The sequence below is a fragment of the Streptopelia decaocto genome (assembly GCF_964273445.1).
Source record: "Streptopelia decaocto genome assembly, chromosome: 3".
In the NCBI taxonomy this organism is placed as follows: domain Eukaryota; kingdom Metazoa; phylum Chordata; class Aves; order Columbiformes; family Columbidae; genus Streptopelia; species Streptopelia decaocto.
The window spans coordinates 84,677,651-84,703,134 of NC_138656.1; the positions used below are offsets into that span (position 1 = coordinate 84,677,651).

The window sequence follows — 25,484 nt, forward strand, 5'->3', positions numbered from 1 at the left end:
AAAAACCAAGCATGACAGTAAGAAGTTATGGCAGGGCAGCTGCACACATCATGTTAAAGAAATAAGCCAAAGTAAGGATCTCCAAACAAATCTTCCAAAACATTAACAGATTGGCCAGGATGCTTCAGACACCAAGAAGTCACAACTACATTGCAGCACTGATTTCCATTCCAAAAGATGATGTATAAATCTTAAAAAACACTATGGTAAAAATTGCAAAATTTTCACAGCACGAAAGGGTTGGAAACGCAAGAACTCTAATCTGGCACTTCGAAACAAGCGTCACAGGTTACCTTGTGCAATTCTAAACTTCATAAGCTAAGAAGCTGGCTAAATCTGTCAGACTTTAGATGACATTTGTCAAGACAACACATAGCAGACACTGAATCTGATGTACAACTATCTAAATCTAATCCTTGGCAGAAACCCAGTGAAAAGAAAATCTTTCTGGAGGCTCCTTCTGTCAAACGGTTTTATTTCACAAGTTACTTCCTGAGTTTTTCATTAAACCTACAGTATGCTGCAACTACTCACAAACAAACAAACAAACAAGTACTATCAGGAAAAAGATAAAGACTAAGCAGGTGAATTACATACTGTCAATTCACACATATGGCACCCAGTTCTAGGGCAAAGGTATTATCCCTCTCAGCCACATATCCTTCCTTTCATAGCAAATCTGCGGGGAAACTAGTGCTTTGCATGTACCCAGGTCACTTTCTGTCTCCTCTATGTGCATATCTCAGAATGTCCCAGTACGAAGGCCCATTTTATATTCTACTTTACGGGAGCCGGGTTTGGGGAAGCAGGAGAAACGAGTGTGTTCTTCCTGCTCCGTTTTATGAAAACCAAAACGTGTTTCATCCCTCCGTTCTTTTGAACCCCTCCCGGTGCCCTGTATCGCAGCAGCCAGTCTTAGAGGAAAAATGCCAGTGAGAGAAATGAAGGAATGGCTCCCAGAACAAAGCAGCAAACATACAGTGTTGCAAAATTACTTCAGAGCTGACCAAGAATTGCCTTAATCAGAGGCTTTTGTTTTGTGCCACTATAAGGTGAAAACAAAACACTCCACAAGATGAATGGGACAGTCCACCAAAAATTTTTGGTGAGGCTGTATTTGTCTGTCTATTCTGCTATACACCACTTCAAGCTTTCTGCCAGGATAGGCAAGTCATTCACAAAAATCTGTTTCTGATTAAAGACCATTTTTTATGTTCAAAAGTCTACTCACATTGCAGTACATTTTAACACACCGCACTGAAATTGGCATTGCAAATTTAAGGATGGTTTGAGGCATTTCTAAGACACAGCTCTACCTCTCTTCCTCATATGATACCACTGCTCTCAGCCTAATCCCACTGATTTAACAATAACACAACATATATTCCAACTCCCAAGTTACGTTACTGCCAAAATAACATAGGGAAGTAGATACTAAGGTGTGTCTGTGAGAAAAATTAGCAGTAGTAAAGGGTACTAGACAACAAAGTAATGTCTGTGCTGTTTACAGCTGAGTACCCTGAAGGGAAGGCAAGCAGCTTATTGCTGTACAGGTTTGCCAAAGGAGATGGAAGGAGAAGGGAGACACTGAAATAATCTCTTATGTGCTTGGGTACTGTTGTAGTTGCTGCACTGTCCACCTCAGCAAGTACAAACACTACACACTTGAGTGCAGAGCTCCAATGCTCTGCAACATTGCAGAAGGGACACATCAGAATTTCCTACCACACCATTAGGCAGCATTCCCAAAAGACAAGTTGACAAAACATTAACTATCATCAGCACCTTGAGAAGACTTATTTTCTTAAAAATAAAAAAAAAAGAACCAAAAAAAACTAAAAAAAACACAACCAAAGAAACTTGAATATGCAAGGACAAGGTTCAGCTTCCTTCAACAGTTAAGCGAGCAAATAATTGTACAACCTTCCAAAAAAACACCTGAACACAGGAAACACAACTAAACTAAACAATCACAAATCTTCCAGCAACAGCCCGACAAGCCCACATCTGACTGACTTGCTCTGTACTGAGACTGTACCAAACATTAAGCACTGATGCTTGCCCTACTGCCAAACACTCACCCTCCGCCACAAAAAGCAAGCAATGCATTCCATAATTTGAAATCCTGTCTTTCCTCTGTACTTATAGGCCCATTTAATCCTATATTCAAAACCACGCACCTTAACACTGTATTTTATTCTTCCATTTTCAAATGCAAACTTGGCTAAACTCAGTCTTCTGGAAGGATGCAAGACAAGAATTATCACTGCCTGAGAATAAGGTTAGTCAATCACATCTTTTGAATAGTGAATTATCAAATAGGAGGATATATAGCATACCAGGAATCACAGTAAACTTCAAGAATTTTACAGTTAAGAACTTCAGCAAATCCAGTCTCTAATGAGTTTTACTCCTAATTAATGAAACCACCTTTTCTTCAAGCCTGAAATGGCCAAAAGAGATGCAGGCAACAGAACCATTTTTACACCAGCTGGCAACTTTTTTTCCTGCAAACTTTACTACAGTAGAACAGATAGAGCAGTCCTATTTCAGAAGAAAGCAGGAGTGAACAGTAGAAAATGGATTGTCATAGCTGGCAGGGGCAAAGACTTGGGTTTTTTTTACCAACTGTCTGTAACAAGAATTCCTTCTAGTTGCAGAAAAGTTAGATTAATAAAATCAGCAAAAGTCAAGTTTGCTTTTAAATTTCTAACTCAGCTGACAAAGTGGCAGTAACTTATCTGAAACACCTCACCTCCATGAAGCAGCTGTGCTGCCAAGGTTTCTTCATACTTTGCAGCATTTCCCTTAATTACCTGGAATTAGCTACCTAGCAACGTGGAAATGTAAAATACTATTCCACTTCATGTACAGACCAATCATAACCTAACTGCTGGGTGATGCGATCTAAGCACTACACAAGTATGCACTAAGCAAGCATCTTGTCAGAAGTTGAAGTGCTACAAGAAACAGCAGAATTTGTGAATTAAAAAGAATATAACAATAGTTGCAAAGATTAATTCTTTCATGTTTTCAGTACAGTTTTGCTAAGGGTCAATATTCAGTAATAGCATCTGCTTCCTAGGTATGGGAAATTTTTGCTGTGGCCTACAAACCAAAACAAATACTGAAGATTAAAGGCTCTGGAAACCATCACAAGCATTTTAAGACAACACACTACATCTCTGGCTGTCCTGGCTCACAGGAGTCTGTTGTATCAGCAAAATTTTCTCCAAGTAAATTCAAACTAAAGGACCTAATATAGTGTTCTGGAAAGGATAAACGTCCATAAAGTGTATTCATATATCTCAATAAATATGCAACTTGACAGATCTCCCTCTGATGCTAAAACCACCAGACCGAAAAACTGACTTTTATTTCAAGATGAGAGCGCTGTCTATGACAGTTTGTCCCCTGGGATTAGAAGAAGAAAGAGGGATCTTGAGGGGAAAAAAAAAATATATATATGTAATTCTGTATACATATAACACACACACACACACACATCTGTTTTCTGATTACTAAGACCAAAAGAAATGTAGCAGTACATTACTTATAAAAGTCTTCACGCATAAAATAGTTTTATCTTCAGGTATCTGCTGTAAAAAGACAATATATGCAACAGCCTTCATCTCTATGCAAGAAAAAGAGACTCTCCTCATAAATACAATTTAAGAGATAGCTTTGGAATAAAACATAATAGACATCATTTAATTCTTAAACCCCTCACCTTTCGGAGCAGCAATAGGCTTGACAGCCATTCTCCCAACAAGACATTCCTTCAGCATCGATTCATAATTGACCCAACGATGAACCTATATTAACAAAATCAGTTTTCACAAAATTTGTAATTCTTACTACGCTGTTATACACACTGAAATAGAAAAGTTCATTTTTGTACAGTGGCTAATGTAGTTCATTTAGCAGTTTGCCATCATTCAGTACTTATTTTCACTTCTACTACAGATAGCATGTAATTAAATAATAGAATAGGACCACGAAAAAGTGACAATAGTTTAATTGATTCATTTTATGCTTTGCAGTATCTGAACATCATAATCTTGAGCTACAGAAAATATTTCAGAAGAGCATTTTTATGATGGATGCTATGCAATTAACAGTATTGTCTTCGCAACAAGGGTAATTAGCCCTGTTTAGATACAATTGAGGGGAAAAAGGATGAAGGAAACCGAGATAAAGAATAGTCGTTTAGACACATAAGCACCTCCTACCAAGTTGGTGTATTTCTGTTTGTTTCTGTCTTACTATCACCAAATTATCTGGAAATTACCTATCTTAGGAAGTCAAATAAAGTGAAGAAAAAGCAGCAGCTTTACAAAACAGAACTGGACAATTTGCAGAGGAAACGGACGGCAGAAAAGCCAATTCTGAAAGGGCACCCAGGATAACAGCACAAGAAGAGAAAAGGAAACAAAGTGCTGCATGACAAATGTGAATGGTATGCAGACATTTAAAAATGAAAACTTTAAACTGGACAAGCTAAGGAGATGAGATAAAGAATCCCATCCACAAGTTGTAGTCTCCTCGTATACAGATAACAAAGAAATGAAGGATTTTGAATTACAGTTGTTTTTTTTCCAGAAATTTAAGAAAAACAAACTTTTAAAGAGATCAGTATCCAACAGACACAGAATGCTAAAGCAGAGGGGATAACAACAGAAACACCTCCAGAACAGGAAAGACATCAGCCGGAAACAAAAATGTGCATAGCATATTTTAATGATCTGAACACTGCTTTCTACTCTCATGACAAAATTAAAGAGTAACAAGTATGTATCTGCTCTTAATAACAACTTGAAGGCTTCCCCAAATATTCTTGACGTCAAGACTCCTGTTTCTGAGTACATCATACAACACTTGACAATGACCCAGCTACAGGATTCCAGGCCACAACTTGATACTGGACAATCTTTTAGCAGAAAATCCCTTGAAAACCGAGAATTATGCTTGAATCCAACACTTCATTTGTGAAAGGATTAACCAAAAGAGAAACTTAACAAAGCTAAAACATCATCATATCTTTATTTACATTTGTTGTTAAAAATATTTTGCAAATAAAGGCATAACACTCTGATGCAGGAACTGTAAAGAGAGAAAGATTTCCTTTCAGAAACAGAAGTTTCCTTTCTGTTCTTTCCCAGTTTCTCAGATAAACCTTGTGAGCCAAGGAGACTCGAAGAATGTCTGTTCATAAAAAATACCAACTCAGTGAATCATCTCGTAGAGCACCAGGTTTGCAAGTGATTCCTTACAGAAAGGACACTTATTCTGCAGACCCTTTATTTCCTGAGTCTAATCAAATAATTTCAAGAAATGGTAAACAAAGAAGAGAGAAACTGTCATCTTGTGATTTGTTCACAATAAATTAATAGTGGCTCCAGCATTTTTTTCTTAGCACTTTGTTCACTGATAATGCTGTGGCCAAGTGAACACACAAAAGAATACTACAAGTATTTTTCAAAAAGAGAAAGTTCTGAGAAGAAAAAACCTCTCAGATGACAGCAATTAGTCACTGTAGTAATTTATTAAGAAGGTGGTATCTCAAGTTGTTGCTAGCTTTATTGCTATTTCTGCCAAAAAAGTTAATTTAATAAAATGGTCAAACTGAAGCATCATTCCAACGACATAAAGTGACATTTTCATTATTGCCTTTTGGTACAAAGTTTAAATTACATGCCCCTTTCAGCACACATAGGTGCCATTCTGAGCAGTAAGCCCATAGTCTTTCCTTAGATATGAAAAATTTCAAATCATCATTTCCACTGGAATGCCCTAGTTATTTTTAACCAGAAAACACGCATTTTTCAAAAGACCTGTCAGTAAGCAAGTGTCATTTGCTGCCAGTTGTTCTCACCTGATCAAAGAGATCTGTACCATCAGTTCCTGCTGCTTTCATTAGTTCATCCTCACCGCCGGGATGATATTCCATGTATGAAGTGACATTATACACAAACCCTGCAGAAAATGGAATATAAAAATGTGAGCAGCATTTCTACTACCACTACAACCACTCCTATCTTCAAAACCAGCCAAAAGGTTAGTGCATATCAGTGTCATGGCAAACAGTAGACATCATTGGAACAAATAGTATGACTTTCCAAAACCAGAAGTTTAAGTTACACAATCATATAGAGCACAAGAGGTAACTTAGTACATAGAGAGGACAACCCTACAATGGCATACTACTTGTCCCACTGAGAGGCTGGAGAAACCTGCAGGGGTACGACTTTAACAAAATAAACCCTTGAAGTTGAACATGATGGATCCTAGCTAGGTGGTAAACCAGCCTTTGGTTCTTTTAAATACATAAAATGGAGCCAGTTAGCACACAGTCTTCAGTCTCCCTTCCAATCACGTTACTCCCTAAATGCTGTCATAGTTGTTTCCCTATGGAATAAAATGCCTATTGAATGTACTGTCTCCCATAAAGAAAAACTGCTACCATCAGCAACAAAACTCCTACTCTTCAGATTCAGCAATACAAAAAAACTAAACATAGCCTAAGGCTTACAACTCTGGTATCAGATTTGACCCAATAAAAGGGCTCAGCATTCTTTCTACATGAGTACTATTCTTGGTATTTCCAAGGAGACAAAACAATGCTACTCCATAGGTCTGAAATGATGAAGTCTAATTATTGTTGATATGCAAGCACTGTAATTAGAGCCTGGAGAATGCAGCTATAAACAAATTTAACCACAGAAATGCTGCTATTGCGGGCCCACCTAGAAGAATATTGGAAGATATATAACATTACCAAAACAGGAAGCTACCAGAATAGGAACTGTGCCCATGCTTTCATAAGAAGTTTTCAACACATTAAGAAGTGTAAATTAACTACGTCATAAGAAGAGGTAGACATCCAGCACTGGCCCAGGGGGAGACATACTTGGGACAATCCTAGTTGGTAAAAACAACTATCCTAGACAACAAAGGAAGGATATTTGCATATTTGACTGACCTGATCTTCTAAATTATGTATCTGCTATGCCATCTTGTGTGCAACACTGATTACTGCACACAAGAAAATGTACATAAATATCTGCATAGTTAAGACTTCCTGAATATTAGCCAAATATTCAATTTACCAAACTTGCGGGAGCAAAACAAATCTCATATATGTATCTCTCACACTTTTTTAGCTCCCCTGACATCCCAATTTATATACTTATGGTCTATTTGACAGCTTTGATGATCACTGGTCTTCGAACAAATTTAGCTCCTAATCTTCTGCTTCACGTTCCTCTCATCAATTTCTGCTCTTTTGTGTACAGCTAGTCTAATTACCAATGCAAAGACTTAATTTATCTTCTCCACAATGTGTTGTTTTACTACCTGTCCACATATCAGGTCTACAGATAACCTAACAGGATTCTCAGTTATGCTGGTTTTTCCATCGGTGGTTCTAGAACAAAGACGAGGCTAAGACGGGAAAATTTAAAGATGAATACAGAAGCAGTATGATGGAGGTTTTATAAAAAACAACCTCAGAGATGCAATCAAGAGGGGGAAAAAATATTAAAACCAAAACATAAATGCTTTTAAGCTGTGATTCTGTTTGCAGTAGCAGATGGCCCTTTTTGTGACAGGAAAAAAAGAACAGACATCCACAGTTAATAAGCTTTCTTTAGCTCTCCTCCCACTATAGCTTTGCTAGCATGTGCAAGAGCAAAACACAGAGCATGAACAATCCTATTATTTTGTTCAAAAGCCAGTACTGAATGACATTTTATCCCCACTTTCATCCCCTTTAACACCCAACAAAAACACAGCTGCCCTCACAAAGAAATTCTGAACTCTTACCACTAACATGAAGCACTCTTCCTACAGAAAGGCCACAATATAGCTACTCTGATCTTCCTAATCTATCTTCACAGGAAATGCTGTTAACTCATAACAAATTTAAGGTGATATTAATGTATGTTAGCCTCTAAATAATTAAACTAGAAAGTAAACATGTTACTCATTTCTGTAAGGCAACTAGGAACTTCAGCACTGAAAATACTCTTCTAGCCAAGGCTATTGCTCCAAACCACCTTTCAAACATTGTTATATAAAACTTTCAACTTTTGAGCTAAAAATCTCATAAAAATAATAACATAAATAGAACGGCTCAGTTACCGCAGATGTTTGTTATGCAAGATACAGATTATAATTGCTCTGCATGGCAACTATCATTTGCCTCACTAAACAATCCATGCGCTTACACACTTATTTCCCAAAGACCATTCTCTATAGTAACATTTAAGTAACATAAAGTAATGAGTAACATTAAACACTAAGTAAAAAGTAATTCAAGTAACATTATTAGTATTCATGTCTCTAGATGCTTTAAAGCAACCCCTAAAAATATTTAACTGCTAAGGGTTAATAAACTCTCCAAGACTAAGGAGTATAAGTACATATCAGAATTTTCAATACCTTATTCTTGCTAAGCTCTTGTTGTTTAAGGTACCACCTACAATATTGTGTTTTGGTTTTTTCATATGCAAACATAAAACAGGGTAAAATATGCCCACTTGGAAGATTTCTTAAGAAAGGCTTGAGAGCAAAGAAAAGTTCTGTTACATAAAAGCTCTAACTTGAACAAAGTTGTGTCCTATCACATCAAGATTACACTTGCCCTAAACATCAGATGGCATATAGTTTGTTTTGAGGCATGGCTTTTGTTGTTGTTTGATTGGGTTTTGTTGCTGCTTCTTTAAGTACAGAAGAGAGACACTAAACAAACAAACAAAAAAAAGCAAAGCAACATCACAGCAACCAACCTCTTATACATATCCAGCAGTCCTCCTTTTTGTTGTGCTTAGCCAGCTCATCTTCAGTCACTTCAACCAGCCTCCCTTTTAAACCAGTCAAGTCCTTCCCACTTTTAGTTAGTCGAATCCAATCCATAAGGCTCCTTCCTGGTTTTAAAGGTACCTGAAAAATAAAAGCATACAAACATTATTAACTCTAGAGGAAGAAAGAGCAATACAATATTATTTTTTTTTAAGCTCTCAAGAAGGACTTGGGCAAAACAAGAAACAGCACAACCTGTATTCTTCACCAACACTTGGGAGTCCTACCCAGCAGTGAGGCTGCTTAAGGAAGCTTCCTACAAAGTAGTGCAGGCAAGGGAATTACTGAACATCAACAAACACTTAGATGACTCATCCCAAAGCAAACCACAGATCCCAAGTACTCCTGTGTCGCTCAAAAGTTTTATAAGCAACCTTTCAGTTATGGCCTGGAAACCTACAAGCATCAAAGAGACATTTGAAAATCACGGCCAGGTAGGACACGGTAGAAGATTTCACCTTCACAGCATTCATAAAAACTTTCTGCAAGTGCTACAGTAACTGGAAGTCTCACCCAGAGAAAGCTGGAGCCAAAGTCTTCTAGCCGCCTGAAAGGCAGAGCAAAATCATCAGGGTGTCTTAAGCACCTTCCTTTTCAACAGCATGACAGACTGGGAACCCCTTTGATCCGGGCTCTAACAGCAGGGAGCAGGGTTAAAGAATCACAGTCTCACAAAACCACAGCACAACTAGAAACGAGAAAACTAAAGGGCACATAGACCTGCATCACTTGACTTTACTCTGAGTTTGCTTTCCAAGTGAGGTCTGGAGGCATCTAGTGCCCCCAAAACTACTCCAAAGATGAAGACCCACGAAATGCAAGCTGTGCACGGTAATTCCAAGCTGAAAGTCTCCGTCTCTGCACAGGAGGAACCCCGAGCCAGCCGGGGCAGGCAGAACGGGAAGTGCTATCGCCATCACCGCCTTCAAAAACGAGAAGCACGAAGTATTTTTCAGCGACGCGGCAGCACCGGCCGCTCGCCCGGGGAACCTGTCCCAGCCGCCGCGGTCTCTCGGCGGTCACTGTGGGGAAGCGGCAGAGGCAGCCCTTCCCCAGCCGCCACCGGGAACCCGCCACCGAACCACAGCGGCACCGCCGGGAAGGGCCAGGCCGCGCAGCGGCCGAGACGAAGCGGGGTGCCGCCGATCCCACCGGGTTGCGGCCCCGGCACGCACCCGCGCCCTCCAGACCCCCCGCCCTAAGCGACGGTCACCGACTGCCCCGCGGCCGGAGCATAAGCAGCGCCGCAGGGCGCCAGGCCGCGGTACCGGGAAGGCCCCGGCTGCGGGTGATCCGCACCCCCGCGGCGGCAGCCCAGCTGTCCTTACCTTGGCGCGGCCGCTCGCAGCCACCCGTTGCTGTGAGCCGGGCGCGGGGAAGGCCTGCGGCGGCACATTCAGCATCCTGCTGGCCCGGGCCGCGACCTGCGCCCCGGCGGCCGGGCGGGCGGAGCGCTCCGGCACAGAGCGCAGGCGCGGCGGCGGGCGGGGCCCAGACACGGGCGGGGCTCAGGCGCGCTGGAGGCTTCGCGGCATCGGCCCAGACGCGGGGCGGTGTTGATAGGAAGCGCTTGGGATTGGGCGTCCGTGTTGACATCTCGGGCCCGCGGGGCTACCCTGCAGAGCGGTGCCGGGCTGCCCAGGGCAGCGCGTCCGCCCGCTTGTTTCACCGTCGGGAGTTTGTCTCCCGCTGCAGTGAGGTTGGTTTTACATCCAGGTCTCCCAGCGCCAGGTACGGTGCTCGCAGCATCACAAAATGTTAAAGATTGGAAGGAACCTCGAAAGATCATCTAGTCCAATCCCCCTGCCGGAGCAGGAACACCTAGATGAGGTTACTCAGAATGGCGTCCAGACGGGTTTTGAATGTCTCCAGAGAAGGAGACTCCACAACTGCCCTGGGCAGCCTGTTCTAGTGCTCTGGCACCCTCACTGAGAAGAAATTTCTTCTCAAATTTAAGTGGAACCTCCTGTGTTCCAGTTTGGATTCATTGCCCCTTATCCTATCATTGGTTGTCACCGAGAAGAGCCTGGCTCCATCCTCATGACACTCACCCTATACCTATTTATAAACGTTAATAAGGTCCTCCCTCAGTCTCCTCCAAGCTAAAGAGACCCAGCTCCCTCAGCCTTTCCTCATACAGGAGATGCTCCACTCCCTTAATCATCTTCGTGGCTCTGCGCCGAACTTTCTCCAGCAGTTCCCTGTCCTTCTTGAACTGAGGGGCCCAGAACTGAACACAATATTCCAGATGTGGTCTCACTAGGGCAGAGTAGAGGGAAGGAGAACCTCTCTCGACCTACCAACCACCCCGCTTCTAATACACCCCAGGATGCCATTGGTCTTCCTGGCCACAAGGGCACAGTGCTGGCTCATGGTCATCCTGTTGTCCACCAGGTCCCTTTCCCCTGCATTGCTCTCTAATATGTCATTCCCCAACTTATACTGGAACCCGGGGCTGTTCCTGCTCAGAAGCAAGACTCTACACTTGCCCTTGTAATATTTCATTAAATTTTTCCCTGCCCAACTCTCCAGCCTGTCCAGGTCTTGCTGGATGGCAGCATAGCCTTCTGGCGTGTCAGCCACTCCTCGAGCCCGACGGTTATGACAAGGGGCACTATTGCTGTCCCCACGGTCTGAAGGTCAGATGGGGAGAAGGGCTGTGTGTGAAGATCCACTCCTTCCTGCTGGGCTGGGCCAGGCCCACCAGGGGAAGGTGGAACAGGGCAGGCACCCTGGGGCTGCTGCTGCTGCCACACTGAGACAGCGCAGCCTGCAGCAACACTCATGAGCACTCAGGCAAGGAAATGTTCGGGTATGTAGGGGAAGCTGTACTGGTTACAGTAGCAGTAGCGACTGGCATTTGAATTAAAATTTTGGATCTTTTGTCCCTTTATGGGCTTTGGTCTGCATGATGATTGGTATCAAACTTGGCTTTGATTATCAAAACAATCAGTCTACAAACAAACAATCCCTCTGCTCTGGTGAGGCTACATCTGGAGTACTGTGTCCAGTTCTGGGCTCCCCAGTTTAAGAAGGACAGGGAATTACTGGAGGGAGTCCAGCAGAAGGCTAGGAAGATAATAAGGGGTCTGGAGCATCTTTCTTATGAGAACAGAGAGAGCTGGTTCAGCCTGGAGAAGAAAAAGCTGAGAGGGGAATGTTATTTATTCTTATAAATACCTCAAGCGTGGCTCTAGAGGATGGGACCAGACTGTTTACAGTGGTGCCCAACAACAGGATGAGGGGCAACATGCACCAACTGAAGCACAGGAGGTTCCATCTGAAAATGAGGAGAAACTTCTTTACATTGAGGGTGCCAGAGCACTGGAACAGGCTGTGGAGTCTCCTCTGGAGACATTCAAAACCTGCCTGGACACATTCCTGTGTGATCTGCTGTGGGTGAACGTGCTTTAGCAGGTGTGTTGGACTAGATGATCACCAGAGGTCACTTCTAACCCCAACCATTCTGTGATCAAAACAACTCACGTTGCAACTCTCTCAGTTCTTGATGTCCACTTTACAAGCAAAACTGATAGTTTCATACTGTATGCATAACAATACAGCTCATGTACATGAGAGAGTATCAATGACAAAAAAACACTAGAGTTTTTGTTTTGTTTTTGGTGTTGTGTGTTTTGGTTTTTTTTTTCTTTAAAAGTATAACTAGAGCAGAATTTGGATCCTTCTCCAGATGGGGACATCTGGTAAACAGCTATACTGTTTCTTTTCCATGTTTGAAACCTTATTGTTACAACAGGCACATAATTAGAATACTTAATCCAGTTATTTCTTTATATCTTCCTACATGGAGCCTGCTAAATCACAATGAAAGATCTTTCCTTGTGTCCTCAAACTTTGAGGAAGTCACACAACCATAGAGCACTTTAAAGCAAGGCAGCCATTCTCGGCTCCTAAAATTGATGTCCAAGTTATAGTCTACAAAATATAGGACCTTAGTTAAAGATACTAATCAATACCTTCCCTGCCTAAAACAGGACAGGAATAAAACAAATGAAAAAGGCTTAGATAAAATTACAAAACATTTCCATTTTATTAAGAATAACTTACATACAAATAAATTATCTTTAAAAATACTATAATACAATTTTATATTAAGTTCGAATTAAGTCTTAGAAGTTGTGTTGGCCTTCCCTGCAATCAGCAATCTGATTCTGTTCTTGAATCATGTTCCAGTTCATCTTCATCATCTTCACTATCTGAGTCTTCATAAAAGGAAATCGTAGCTTGAACTGGAAAGTTTTTCAGAAGTGCTTCGGCTTCCTGATATAAGTAATCATAGCACCTTGATTTGGGCCAAAATAGTCTGAAACAGGTATACAATAGGTTTGCATATTGTTATTACATATTTTACTTGGAGGTTGACTAACAAGAAACAGCAGTGAAATTCTGTTACAACAAGCTTCCTACATAGGTAAGGATGAACTTAAAGAGCTAGTTTTGCAGCAAAAATGGTTTAAAAACCAAAATCCACTGCATCTGAAACTTCCCACTCCAGTATCTCACTAACAGTATTACCTGGGGATCCGATTCAAGTAACACTGCCCTCACTGAAACTATTCCTAGGGAAGATAATGGGTGTCAATATATCCTGATTACATTAGTAGTTTTGTTACCGAAGGCTGCCAACCTAGGTGATCATTTACAATGGCGCAAGACAAATATCAAAGTGAAAGGAATGATAAAGGTCTAGGAGGAAAGGACCTTGATATTTCACCTGTCTTTCCAAGAACAATCACCTAACAGATTCCTTATGTTCCTTATGGAAGATGCCCCCTAAGTCCAGTTTTTAAAGTAGTCTGTGTTATATCCAGAAATTAACATAAAGATTGCTGATAATACAGTGGTTAGCAAGAGCTATCAGCTAATGAGATAACAGATTGCAATTAATATACTTCACAGCTCCTATTCCTTTAAACTAGCATCCTCTTTTGTTTACAGTTTGTAAGTAGCAGGAAGAAATAGACAATAGAGGTCCCAAGAGCACATTGCAACACAAATGCTGACTACGGATTGTTTATAATAGAAATACATTAAGAAACAGAACTAGATGGTTTTCTAGCAATTACAAAAAGTGCTTTCCAGGCTACTGTTTAACAGAACACTGCTTTCTTTGCAGCACGAAGTATCTGACACTTGTTTTATAACATCTCTTCATTCCCAGTGTTCCCTGCAGTATTTGTTCATATCTAAGCACCAGAGCAGTGACAGTGAAGTCAGAGTCCATGCAATTGCTTAGGTAGTCTGTGTATAGTATTTGAAGGATTGGAGCCTAGTTTTGGCAGAAAGCTGCATCTTGTCTGGAAGAATTACCTATGCAATTATTTTAAGCACCTCGCAACACCTACTAGTACTTCTGTATACAGATTCTCCTGCAGATTCAACTGCAGTTATTTTATTTCCTTTTCAGAACTGACAGTGCAGTAATTACATGAGTATTTTTCTTAGCAATGCTGGTTTAGTCTGTACTCTCTTCTCCTGCCACTCTTTCCCAATGCCTGCACCTGCTTCTCTGCCCCAGGAGGACACTGGAGGTTTGCACAGCAAGACAGCTTTAGGAACTACCTCTCCCCTCCCTTTATTAATCCTGGGCACAGGAATGAGTAGCAAGCTGCTTCTGCCACCACAAAAAAAAAACCCACAACAACCCACATAACTGTGTAAACATATGTAAAGTCCTACACCACAAAAGCATGCCAACATTTCATCTTAAAGACCTGGTAAATCCACAAGTGTTGTCAATCGTTTGCCCGAGGATCTGTCAGTTCAACAGCACTTAAACGGCTAAATCGCGCTGAAGGCACTTCGATATCCACACAAATACACGGGTGGGATGGGAAGGGGTGGGGGAGCCAGTGCTTAGCTCTTACCCCCTGGCCATGCAGCGCCACAGGCCCCGGCAGCGCGGGGACCGGGTGCCCGGAGCTCCCCCGCGGAAAGCGGCAGCGGCCCGGGGCAGCCACTTACCTGACGGGGTGCGTGTACTGCGCCAGCTTTCGGGAGGCTTCTGCTAGCCCGCAGGGGTTGCGATGCTGGGGGGGAGAGAGCAGAGATCAGCCCGCCGGCACGGCACCCAGCCTTCGAGGGGACCACCCCAAACAGCCCCCCCAGAACTCCCTAAACGCTAGTACAGCGATGCCGGCGGGAGGTGCCACCCCCCGCCCTCCGCCCCACTCACTGCGGTGGGTCTGGGGCCGGTCCGCTGTCCCACCTCGTCCGGCACGGGCACCCAGGGTCGCCAGAAGGGCACAGACCTGCGGGCCGAGGGCAGGACCGTCAGAGCAGGGCTGGGCCGCGCCCCGCACCGGGAGGAGGCGGAGAACGGCGAGTAGCCCTGCGGGAGCAGCAAGCGGGGGCGGCAGCAGCACCCAATCCATCCGCTCTCCATCCTCCGCCGCTTCGCGGCCACTCGCCCAGCCCTGTACACCCCGGCCTCGGAGGCTTTTATAGCCGCCGGCGGCCGCTGCGCGCCGCGGAGCCCACCTCCCCCGGCTCATTTGCCAGCGCCATCGACAAAAAGGCTCCGCTGTGTAAACACGGGGCGCGGGCGCGTGCATGCCCCAAATGGCCCGGGGGGGTGGGGAGTTGGCAAGTCGGTGTTAATCGCACTTGAGCAGACACATGGCTGCTGCCGGGAGGGGGGGAGCCCCTGTGGGAACGGGGCGGGAGACGGGGCGAGGCGGCACCGGGGACGTGCCCAGGCCCTTCCGCGCCGGTGATGGGACTAAAGCAGCCGCAAGCGCGGCCTTTTGTTGTTAAAAATGTGTTGATTCCCCTAGAGCGGCACGGCGAGGCGTGTGAGAAGAGAGTGCCAGCGCCTCCGCTCCGCTCGGCACCGTGGCCCGCGCTGGTACCGGCAGCGCCCGCCGCGCCCCGCGCCCGAACCGGCGGGAGCGGAGCTGCAGGGGGATGGGGGTGTAAGGAGGGGATGAGGGGGACAGCGCTTCCCGGGCACAGACAAAGGAATTTCCCCCCTCGGGCGGAGGGGTGGGGGAGGAAATCACGCTCTTTAGAGGGGTCCTTGTTTCATAATGCGTCACCCCCCAATACGCTCTGTGACATACTCCCCCAAGATAACGTTGCTTTCTTAGTTAGCGTGGTGGCTTTTTTTTTTTTTTTTGGTAGGGTATTTTTACCGAGTAGACCTGCGTTCCTTTCGTCTTTTTCACGTGGTCCCGACACTTCATTCTGCTGCCAGCATCAGATGCTGTTGCTACATGCACAAGGTTCTATGCCAAACTTGTACCATCTCCATGTTTCCCGGTACCAAGGGAGCTTACTTTTTTTCATTATTTGTTTTTCCCCTTTTCTTTTTGAGATTGCAATCACCGATGCATGTGAGGGGGGCAGAAACAGTAGAGTGATCATATATAAGATCTACTAAACAGTAATAATATCAGCCCTAGGGAAGCTAGGAGCCTTGGTGGGGTGGAGCTGCCCTAGATTCTGAAGGAGGTCTTCAAACCCCGCTAATTTATTGGCCCATTACTCACATTACTGGGCACCACGAAGAGAGAGGCACTGTACCCTTTTGAATAATATTTTGTCTTTTTGAGTGTAGCTATAAAGAGTGCGTCTACCCTACCACTATCCAAGAATAGCTGCAGAGAGAAGGTAACTTAGGCCTTCTCTACAATATCTTCAGCACAGTTTGTTCCACTGAACAGTATCAGCAGTACCAGTTGTAAAAAATGTTACAGATTAGAAGCTGTGTGGGAAATGTAATCAGATTAATAGCATTAGATCAATAGCATTTTTTTTCAGATCTTGTAAGTCAAAACCAGATGTGCACTGAATTGCCTTTCTGAAGGAAAACAACATCTTTCTTTGAAACAGATGAAGCTTGCTCATGCCGTGATACATTCCAGCTTCATCAGTGGATGCGTTCTGTCATTTTGGAGGTTCTGAGATTTAACCACTTAGAAAAAATTATAATTATTATGACTTAAGGAGTTATTAAAGGAAAATGTATTTCACAGTAAAAAGCCCGACTTAGTAGGACATTAGGTTTAAGCCAAATGTTTAAAATAACAAGATTCCCAGAGTAATTTTTACTGCACTGAAATGTTTGTAGCGGTTTGCATTTTTTCCAGCCTCACTTTTACTGTGACATAGAGTCAGATTAATTAAAATCAGAATGAACAGAGGACTCAAACTCCCAGTAAATATTCATCTTACAGCCAAGGTTAGAGCAAAGTACCTCGTAAAAGTAAAAAAACAAAGTTGAGTTTCATCGTAAGCAAAATTTTATCTATTTTTTTTCTGTTTCCAAATGGCTGTTGTGAAACCTTGTCAGATGAGATAAAGCATAAAACAGATGTTTAAAAGCTGTTTGATGGTAGATTCTTCTTTTACCTAAATGAAGTGAGAGCAATAATTTTTTCTCTTTTGAGAAATATAACACAGGCTGTGTAAGAAAAAAAAGAATAGAGGCTTCATTGTCCAAAGAAGAAAAGCAGAAACATCTTCTATCACATTAGTAGTGGCAAAGGACTAAGAGAACACAACATTAGCTTTATCTGTTTGAGAAAGCATAAAAATGTGTTTCAACATCTACAGTAAAAGCAACAAAAGAGGTGTCTTTAGCCAATTACTCTTAATTGTCTCAGGATTCTTTTTAGTACCTGCCCGAAATGAGAAAAAGTCCTAGGGAGAAAGTGTGATTTACCCATTAGAGAGCAAACTGAAACAGAGGTGTTGAAAGGATAAGGAGAAAATAATGACTAACAGCTGTTGTTCCTCTACATGTTTTCACACTGTATGACTCTTCTTGGCTGCATAGTTTAGTAGTACAGTCCTGTTTATTGAGAGAAATACAAATGTCTGTATTTGAAATAATAACTTACTCTTATTGACGCGATTAAAAAAAACCCCAAATAAACACCAAAACCCTAACATTTTGCTATCTTCCCACTGACTTTGAAATATAGGCTAGAAATCATTACGTCGAGGCTAGAAGATTCTTTGTCATGGCTGTTTTTTCTCCTTCAGTTTGTGCACAGAGCAAGAGTAACAGTGCATTGGTAAGTGACTATCCAAGCCTTGGTTTAATTGTGTGGGTTTTTTGCATATGGTAGTGGAAAGAATAGTTCTGAATTCAGCACAAAGTCTGATAGAGGCAGACCCCCCATGTGTTCTTGACTCATCTAATTAAAACAATATTCTCTGTGCCTTAGTTCCTGCTTTTTTGTATTTCAGATTTGGTGTTTGTTTTTGTTTTGTTTCATTTTTTTTAATTATAACTTTTGAGCTGAAGGTTGTCCTTGGTTGGATGTGTATAACCAGACTACCTCTGGTAAAGCAAGGGGGTCAGGATCAAATATACTGTGCTGTAAATATAATACTGAAATGAAAACTGAAATACGATGTCATACAGTTTTATTTACTCTCTTATGCAATAATAAAAATATCTAGGCATTGCATCAGTTCTGAGCTGCTTCAAAATTTATCTTAAGATCAGAGATTTTAAAAATTTCCTTATATAACTTTTCAAGTAGGTCATAGCTGGCAGTTTACAGTGTTCAATTCTGTTTATCCATAGTTTGATTTTTATAGGGATTTTTGTATAATTGCAATTGAACAATTTCAAATGCAGTACAAATAATTCTTGTACAGTCATTCTGGATTTACAACAGTAGAATTAAACACTTGATTTTGTTTTCTCAGAATGCATACCAAGCAGTATTTATCCAGAATTAAAGTAATTCACTTGGTTTGGTTTAAATTGATTAAAAGTGCTTTAGTGGCTTTCTGCAGTATGACATCTTGAAATGTGATGCACTGTTAATAGGATACACAGAAGAGCAAACACAAGAGGTCTGTGCAGATTTGAGTGTGCTACTATAAACAAAGTAGGTGTTCACAAATGGTTTAGAGCTAAATTTGACAAGATAGTGCTAATCACACTTGGACATGGGAATATCTGGACAGGGGACACTCAGTTGGCTTTGTATTAGCCCCTCCGAAGGCCACAGTAGCTCTCAATTATTGGTAAAGAAGAGACGTTGTTTGAAAATTATTGCATGAGTTCATATAGGGACAGAATTGGCTTGATCTTGTCAGTGCTTCTTTTTAGTGAGAAAGACAAGGTCAAACACATGGAACTGCTCCTCTGCTTACTGAGACTGATTAACAGACAAAATTTGATCTTGAGTGTTTTATAGCCTCGCTTCATCCTGTTGCATCCAATTTTTGCAATATTTTAGGGATGGGTTTTGGAAAGTAAGTGTATGTATGGTGTTTACGTACAGATATTGACTGTACATGCATATGTCATTTATTTACACGTTTGTTCTAGTAGTTTAAAAATGAGTCATTTTTTTGCGAGTAAATGTGAAGTTTGCATAAGACATTTATATGCACTGCCTTGGTAGATGTTCATCTGTGTGCAATTATATCTACTGAAGACTTTGCAGTAGTGTCTTATGAGGCATCAAGCATTTTTTAGTTGTGGTATGACATATAGGGCACTTTTTCTGCTATACTTTGAAAGTAAAGCATCAGTTTGTAAAATGCAAAGAACAGCACTGTTGGTTTTACCAGCCTCTATCCTCACCATTATTTGTTTTTGATACAGTATTTTCAATATCACTAATGTACCTGAAAGTGGGGTTGGTTCAACATTTCCACAAAATGATTTTTTTTTTGTCAGTAAATTATATGAGATCTAAACTAGGTCCTAAGAAATAAAATATATACAAGTTTTCTTGTAAGGAAAAAACAAGGAATAGAACTTAATCTGTAGGTCAGGCTATTCATATTACCAATGGCTATAAAACCATTGCTTGGCTAATAAAGATGGTGCTTGTCCTGTTGCTGTTGCATATTTCTTCCATCTTATTTATAGACAAAAATGTATCACATATTCAAACAGGGTAATTCCACTTAAGCCAAAGTGCTTGTTGTTTCCTACCAAGAGGTGTGTTTGGAGTCCTAAAGACAAAATGCTCTTTTGTGGAGACATCCATCCTACTTCTTCCCATCTCGCTGGATTTTGATTAGGCTATAATAGTATTAAACATCATTCTTTCATTTTATGGAGAAAACTATTCTTCTCCTTCCTCTATTCAACTGGACATCAAGGGTTGCAGGGATACTGGAAGGAAACCTTTGTGAGAAAGAGGGATGCATTTCCAGGAAAGCACACATCTTTTCAACCCCTTTGTGCTATGGGGAACCAGGTTCCTGGTGACTTGGGGAGCACCATCGCTTGGGTTTAGAGGATTCAACAGCAAATGGCCTCACTTGAAGGGGAACTGCTCTACCATCCGCTCTGTCAATGAGGCTGAAAACCTCCAACTTCCCAGATTTATCCCAGCCCCGATGCCATTATAAGTTTTGTGGTTACACCCATAAGCACATTCGGGTGATTGTTGGTATCTGCTGGGGAATAAGCAATACATTTGTGTGTGTGCATGGCACACACACCTACGGGAGACCCCCCTGTGTCCATGTGGCAGGGTGTGAGTCCACACAGCAGGTTGGGCTTCCTCATTTCCCTCCCCCATTGCACTCCGCTCCCAGGCTGAGGCTGGCAAATGGTAAAGGATAATGTATCCACATGGGAAAGCGACACATTAAGGGTCTGAGAATGTGTAATGGGATCAGCCACCAGTTACAGGGATCTTTTTAAAAATAAGAATATCATTTGCTGTGGAATTATGGGCACTTTAAATTCCATCCAGATAAGAAACAGAGACATCAGTGCTGAACACCAATCTTGTAACTCCATTTAATAGAATGGGAGTCAGTGAAACACTGATACATCGTTGGTGCCAGGGCTCAGCAGAAGTGTCTGGCTTGCTCAGCATAATGCAGCATAATGTCACAGGGGTTTGCTGCAGTTGGAGTGCATGGTGCTGCAATGTGGCACCAGCAGGATTTGCCCTCTCACCTCTAAAAAGAAGTGAGAGGCAGCCAAATGAAATGAAGTCACTCTAGCCCAACAGCTATTGACAGAAGAGATGAAGAAATTAGATAGTCATTGGAATGTCCTGATCTGACTCCTCTGACTGGGAATACAGTCCCTAGCGGTGTCATCTCTTCTCTCACAATGTTCCATTCAATTACTTGTTTCTTCAGATTTATTGCTTTCCTGGCTAAAAAGATAGTCATGGGAGCAGAATTGTTGTTTTTCAGTTTCTCCTATATCTCTTAAGCCATCAGCACAGCATCAGCTCTCAAAAAGGATGCATGCCACTAAGCTGGTGGTGTATATAATGCAGCATTTAACCTCTAGCAGGAAAGAATGAATTGCAAGGAGCAGTGATGTGTGAGCCGTACCTCTGACAAACAAGCACCTGAGAGAGGCAACGTGAGTCCTAAAGATAGCAGTGCCAGCCTGAGGAGTGCACACGGTGTCTTGTATGGTGTTGCGGGGATGTCAGAGCTCTGACACAGGCACCCGGAGATAAGCACTGCCAGAAACTCCCCGAGCCCTGCGGTTCCTCCCTGGCTGCTGGTGACTGAAGTTATGAGGCTGCAAATTCCATTGTAGCAGAATTTCATTGCATCCCAGTGATCCTTAACGGTAGCATCGAACACAGAGAACAGGGATCTCATTGTGTGGGCCGGCAGTAGTCTGCCTGTCTTAAAGAATTTGTAGATAAATGGCAGGGGTGCCAAAAGTAAATATTGGTATCACATATTTTAAGACTTGCTGTCAGTTCCCTTAAAAATCACATTTTCCTTGCTTTAAACTTTTTTTTTTTTGAACTACATTTTTCCATGGTGGGTTTATTCAGGCTTATTTTGGGGTAACACTGTGATCAAAATAAGACAGCTCAAATCATTGAGCCATTTCCAAGAATGAAGGATAAATGGTAGAAACATCATCTTGCAGCATGTAAAACTTCCAGTGCCTTTTTTAGGAGGGGGTTTAACAATTACAGGAGCTGCATGTTTTTGGGGCATGAAGTTTGCCATTGCACCAGGTATTTACCTTGTGGTTTTAGGCCAATTTCCAGGTCTACAAAAATGATAATTTTAGTTGCTCACTAAAATGACTTTGAAGAATTTGCTTACTAAATTCCTTGAAGAATTAAATCTGTCTGGGGCTCATTTCATCCAGAACTGACCAGGGGTCTCCTTGCAACCTAAGCTTGGTGTTGCTGGAGGCTGGGGTACGTCTTGAAGTGAGTTATCCAAACTGGGAGATGCTTGCTTTTCTTCTCTCTTCCACTCCTTTGCATAGCCCAAACATCCAGGCTGCAACAAGAGGAGAGTGGCAGGAAAAGGAGGAGGAGAAGGAAGAGAAGCAGTGGACAAGTGCTTTGGTGACAGACATACACTGGGAAGTGGGATTGAGGCTGGGGTTTGTAAGACAGGACAAGAAATTATGTTCAGAGGTGGCAGCAGGGAGGTTTAATTAGCCCAATGGAAGATTAAGCCTGGAAAGGAGACAAAGAGGAATTGGGACAGTGTGGCAGGACCATGACTGCACTAACAGGGTCTGCAGCCTCTCTTTTCTCCATTCCCCTGCTTGCAAAAAAGAATATGCCTATACATAGTGGAGCAAGCAGCCATACATTGCTTGAGTACCATTGCAGACACCGATGCACCTGGTGCTGGGTGTGGTGGCTGCTGGAGGACACACTACATGATCACACGGGCAGGCTGGTGGTCCAGAGAGTGGGCAGATATAGCTGATTACATCCCAGTCTGTAAGACCTGTGCCCACACCAAAAGTCTCTGCAAAAGCCCCAGTGGCTCCCAAAGACCCTCTCCACACCTGCCAAGCCATGGCAGCTCGTGCCTCTGGGTTTCGCAGTGGACTTGCCCCTTCACAAGGAAATGCAGCCATTCTGGTAGTGGTGGACCTGTTCACCAAGACTGCTCACTTTTTCACCTTCAGGGAATTGCTTGTGGCCCTGCTGACTGCCTGACTCATCTGATCATATTTTCCATGCCATGGCCTCCCACATTCTATCATTACCAAACAGGTGAGCTCATTCACAGATTTTGGAAGGAGCTCCTGGGCCTCCTTTAAGGCCAACCCACCTCTCCCCTTCGTGCCACTCCTCATCCCATAGACAGACAGACAGAGACAATCAAATCCTAAAGCAAAACTTCCATTGTCACAGCAGCTTCCTTCCACACTGAGCGGGTTACCCTTTGCCCTCTGGCAGAGACTGCCCACAAAGATAATGGTCACGTATCTGTGTGGTAGAGCCTGTTGGTACACCTGGAGCCCTGACACTGGAGCCAGACTGGGGGTGGAGAGAGGTGTAGAGAGCAGGAGATCTTAGTGAGTTGAGTCCAGGGGACAACTGGGACCAGGGCTTGAGCTCATGAGGGTCATCGCAGCTGGCTGGCCAAAGGGCTTAAGTCCTGTGGAGGCATCCTGAAGAATTCAGCTCTAGCAGATGTGGGAAAGGATAGCTTGATGATATGGGAAGAACAAGCCATGCTTGAGGAAACAGACTGTGTCCAGGCATAAATGGGCAGTGGAGAACAGGAGGAGGGATGGGGCAGGTCAGGTCAGCAACAGAGAGAGGATGCAGAAGCAAATGAAGAATGGCTGGAACAGGAGCTGGGAAAAGAAACTATTACACACAGTAAGGACAATTTGAACTGGGGTACATCTTGAAGTGAGTTATCCAAACTGGGAGGTGCTTGCTTGGGGTGATGTCAGATAGGAATAGGTTCTGTGTGAAGGGTGAAAGATAGATGGGAGGAGAAACTGGGAGAGAGAAATAGCACTAATGGGGTAAGAAGACTTAGGTGAAGAGCTAACGAAGAGCTCCAAGTGTCTACATATTGGGAAGAGACTGTGAAAACAGTTAAAAGGCACAAGACATGTGTGACTTTGTCCTTCCTAGTGAAAGACATTGAGCCTGGGTATCTTGGCCCCAGAGGTGGTCTGGAGAGAGGACTAGAGGGTAGAATCTGTGGCTGGTTAATGAGAAGTGAGATGAAGAGCCAAAACTGGGAAGAGGCATGACTAAAACATTATTATCTTTCAGGGGAAGGGAGAGAGGAATCAGGTTTGGAAAAAAAATAGGTATAGGAGTCGTAGGTCTAGTGTATACCTTTCCAAAGCCTGGCATGGACCTCAGAAGACCCTACCCCAGTGAACCCTGAGAAACCTGCTGGCAAGGTCTCATTGCCTTCTAGGGAGGCTCCAAGTTGGTATCACTAAGTTACTCTGTTAGCTCAACTAACAAAAGCCTACGTTATTGATCTGAAATTTTCATATCCAGGTGCTACTGTTCCATTACCTGATTACTTCTGGGAATGTCTTTGTACGCCTCAACTTAATATTCAAGATATTAAAGTATTCACTGTAAAATATATCAAAATATTCCATATATTTTATATCAGGTGATATGAGGTGCACTATGACATGCAATGTTTGGTTTTGATATGAATATATACACTAAGATTGCTACAGGGAAAAATTTCAAAGTAGGCGATTTTCTCTGATAGGTGTAAATTTGTCATTTAAAAGAACTTGGAGATCATGATTGCGATGTTTTAAGGGTTGCATCCTCAATATTATTACCAGCTTCCTCTGCTCAGCATTTCATTCCTTTAATCTTAGACCTGCAGCCACAGTCTCATTATCACACATTGCATTCTTGTACATCCTAGCATTCGCAATATGAAACACAGAATAGCACAGCAGTGAGATATCACATTATTGAAAATTTTCTTGTCTCATCTTCTGAATTTTCTCCTGACAGATTTTTTCATTAGTATACTCTAAGAATTCCACAGATGCCACTTACCAAGTTACTGATGTGACTTTACTCTGTGGAACAGAAGTCTCTGAATAATTAGCATTTTGTTAGTCAGCCAAGTGCCTCTCTGGCCTGCAGGCATTACTGCAGCATAACCATAAAAAAAAAAGTCTGAAATTTTTCCGTTACATTTACTGCCTGTCTCTTTAAACTATTTTTTTCTCCAAAAACAATGGTTCATATAATTTTTGTTGTTGTTATTGAAATAATTTATGTCTATACTAGACTTCGTACATTCTTGCCACTTTTTTCTTTTTTTTTACCTTCACAGAATGTATATTATGTATATGTATATGTATATGTATATGTATATGTATATGTATATGTATATGCATATGTATGTCTAATTTTTTCTATATTTATATTTATGCTGTGAAAATATATTACATATAAAGTTAGGATTACATAGAAGAATATATAGATTCTTACCATCTCAGAATCTATATTATATATAGATTCATTAATATACATAGCAATATGAGAAATACATATTAAATTAACTTTTACCTGAATATATATGACCTGGTTAGAAACTGACACACAACAAGTCTTAGACTTCATCAGATATCTCTTCCTAAGTACATAGGTTTTGACAAATATATATTTTAAAAAATGGTGCTGCCATTAAGAAGAAATATTTTAAAATGCAAAGAATGCTCAGAGTGTTTCGCAGCTGAAATGTAGAGCTCATCATGGAAATTATTATCTCAGGTATTCCTTATCTCGGCAGTGCAAGAATTCACTCATATTGTCTGTGACATTAACATTCAGCAAATACTCCAAAATAAAATATTGTTTGACGTACTAATCAGGTAGCTTTTGGTCTGAAATAATTATTTTAAATACATTGAGACACGTGTACTT

At 42.2% G+C, this 25,484-nt stretch overlaps 2 protein-coding genes across 3 annotated transcripts in view; both read right to left on the reverse strand.

The window, feature by feature from the left end:
• Positions 1-10,334, reverse strand: part of LOC309437422 (cytochrome b5 reductase 4-like) — a 38,662-nt gene extending 28,328 nt beyond the window's left edge. For both annotated transcript variants that reach the window (XM_082047836.1, XM_082047837.1), the window contains exons 1-4: positions 10,191-10,334; positions 8,790-8,943; positions 5,876-5,976; positions 3,731-3,815 (exon numbers count right to left, since the gene is read on the reverse strand). In XM_082047836.1, the coding sequence (XP_081903962.1) occupies positions 3,731-3,815; positions 5,876-5,976; positions 8,790-8,943; positions 10,191-10,265 (415 nt within the window). In that variant the 5' untranslated portion in view covers positions 10,266-10,334. The remainder of the gene's footprint in view (positions 1-3,730; positions 3,816-5,875; positions 5,977-8,789; positions 8,944-10,190) is intronic.
• Positions 10,335-12,979: 2,645 nt separating this feature from the next.
• Positions 12,980-15,377, reverse strand: RIPPLY2 (ripply transcriptional repressor 2; the record flags this gene model as incomplete). The annotated part of the gene is given in 4 exon segments (XM_082048898.1): positions 12,980-13,186; positions 14,848-14,912; positions 15,059-15,359; positions 15,361-15,377. Coding segments are annotated over 4 exon segments (549 nt in total). The 3' UTR covers positions 12,980-13,020.
• Between the last annotated feature and the right edge of the window lie 10,107 nt (positions 15,378-25,484).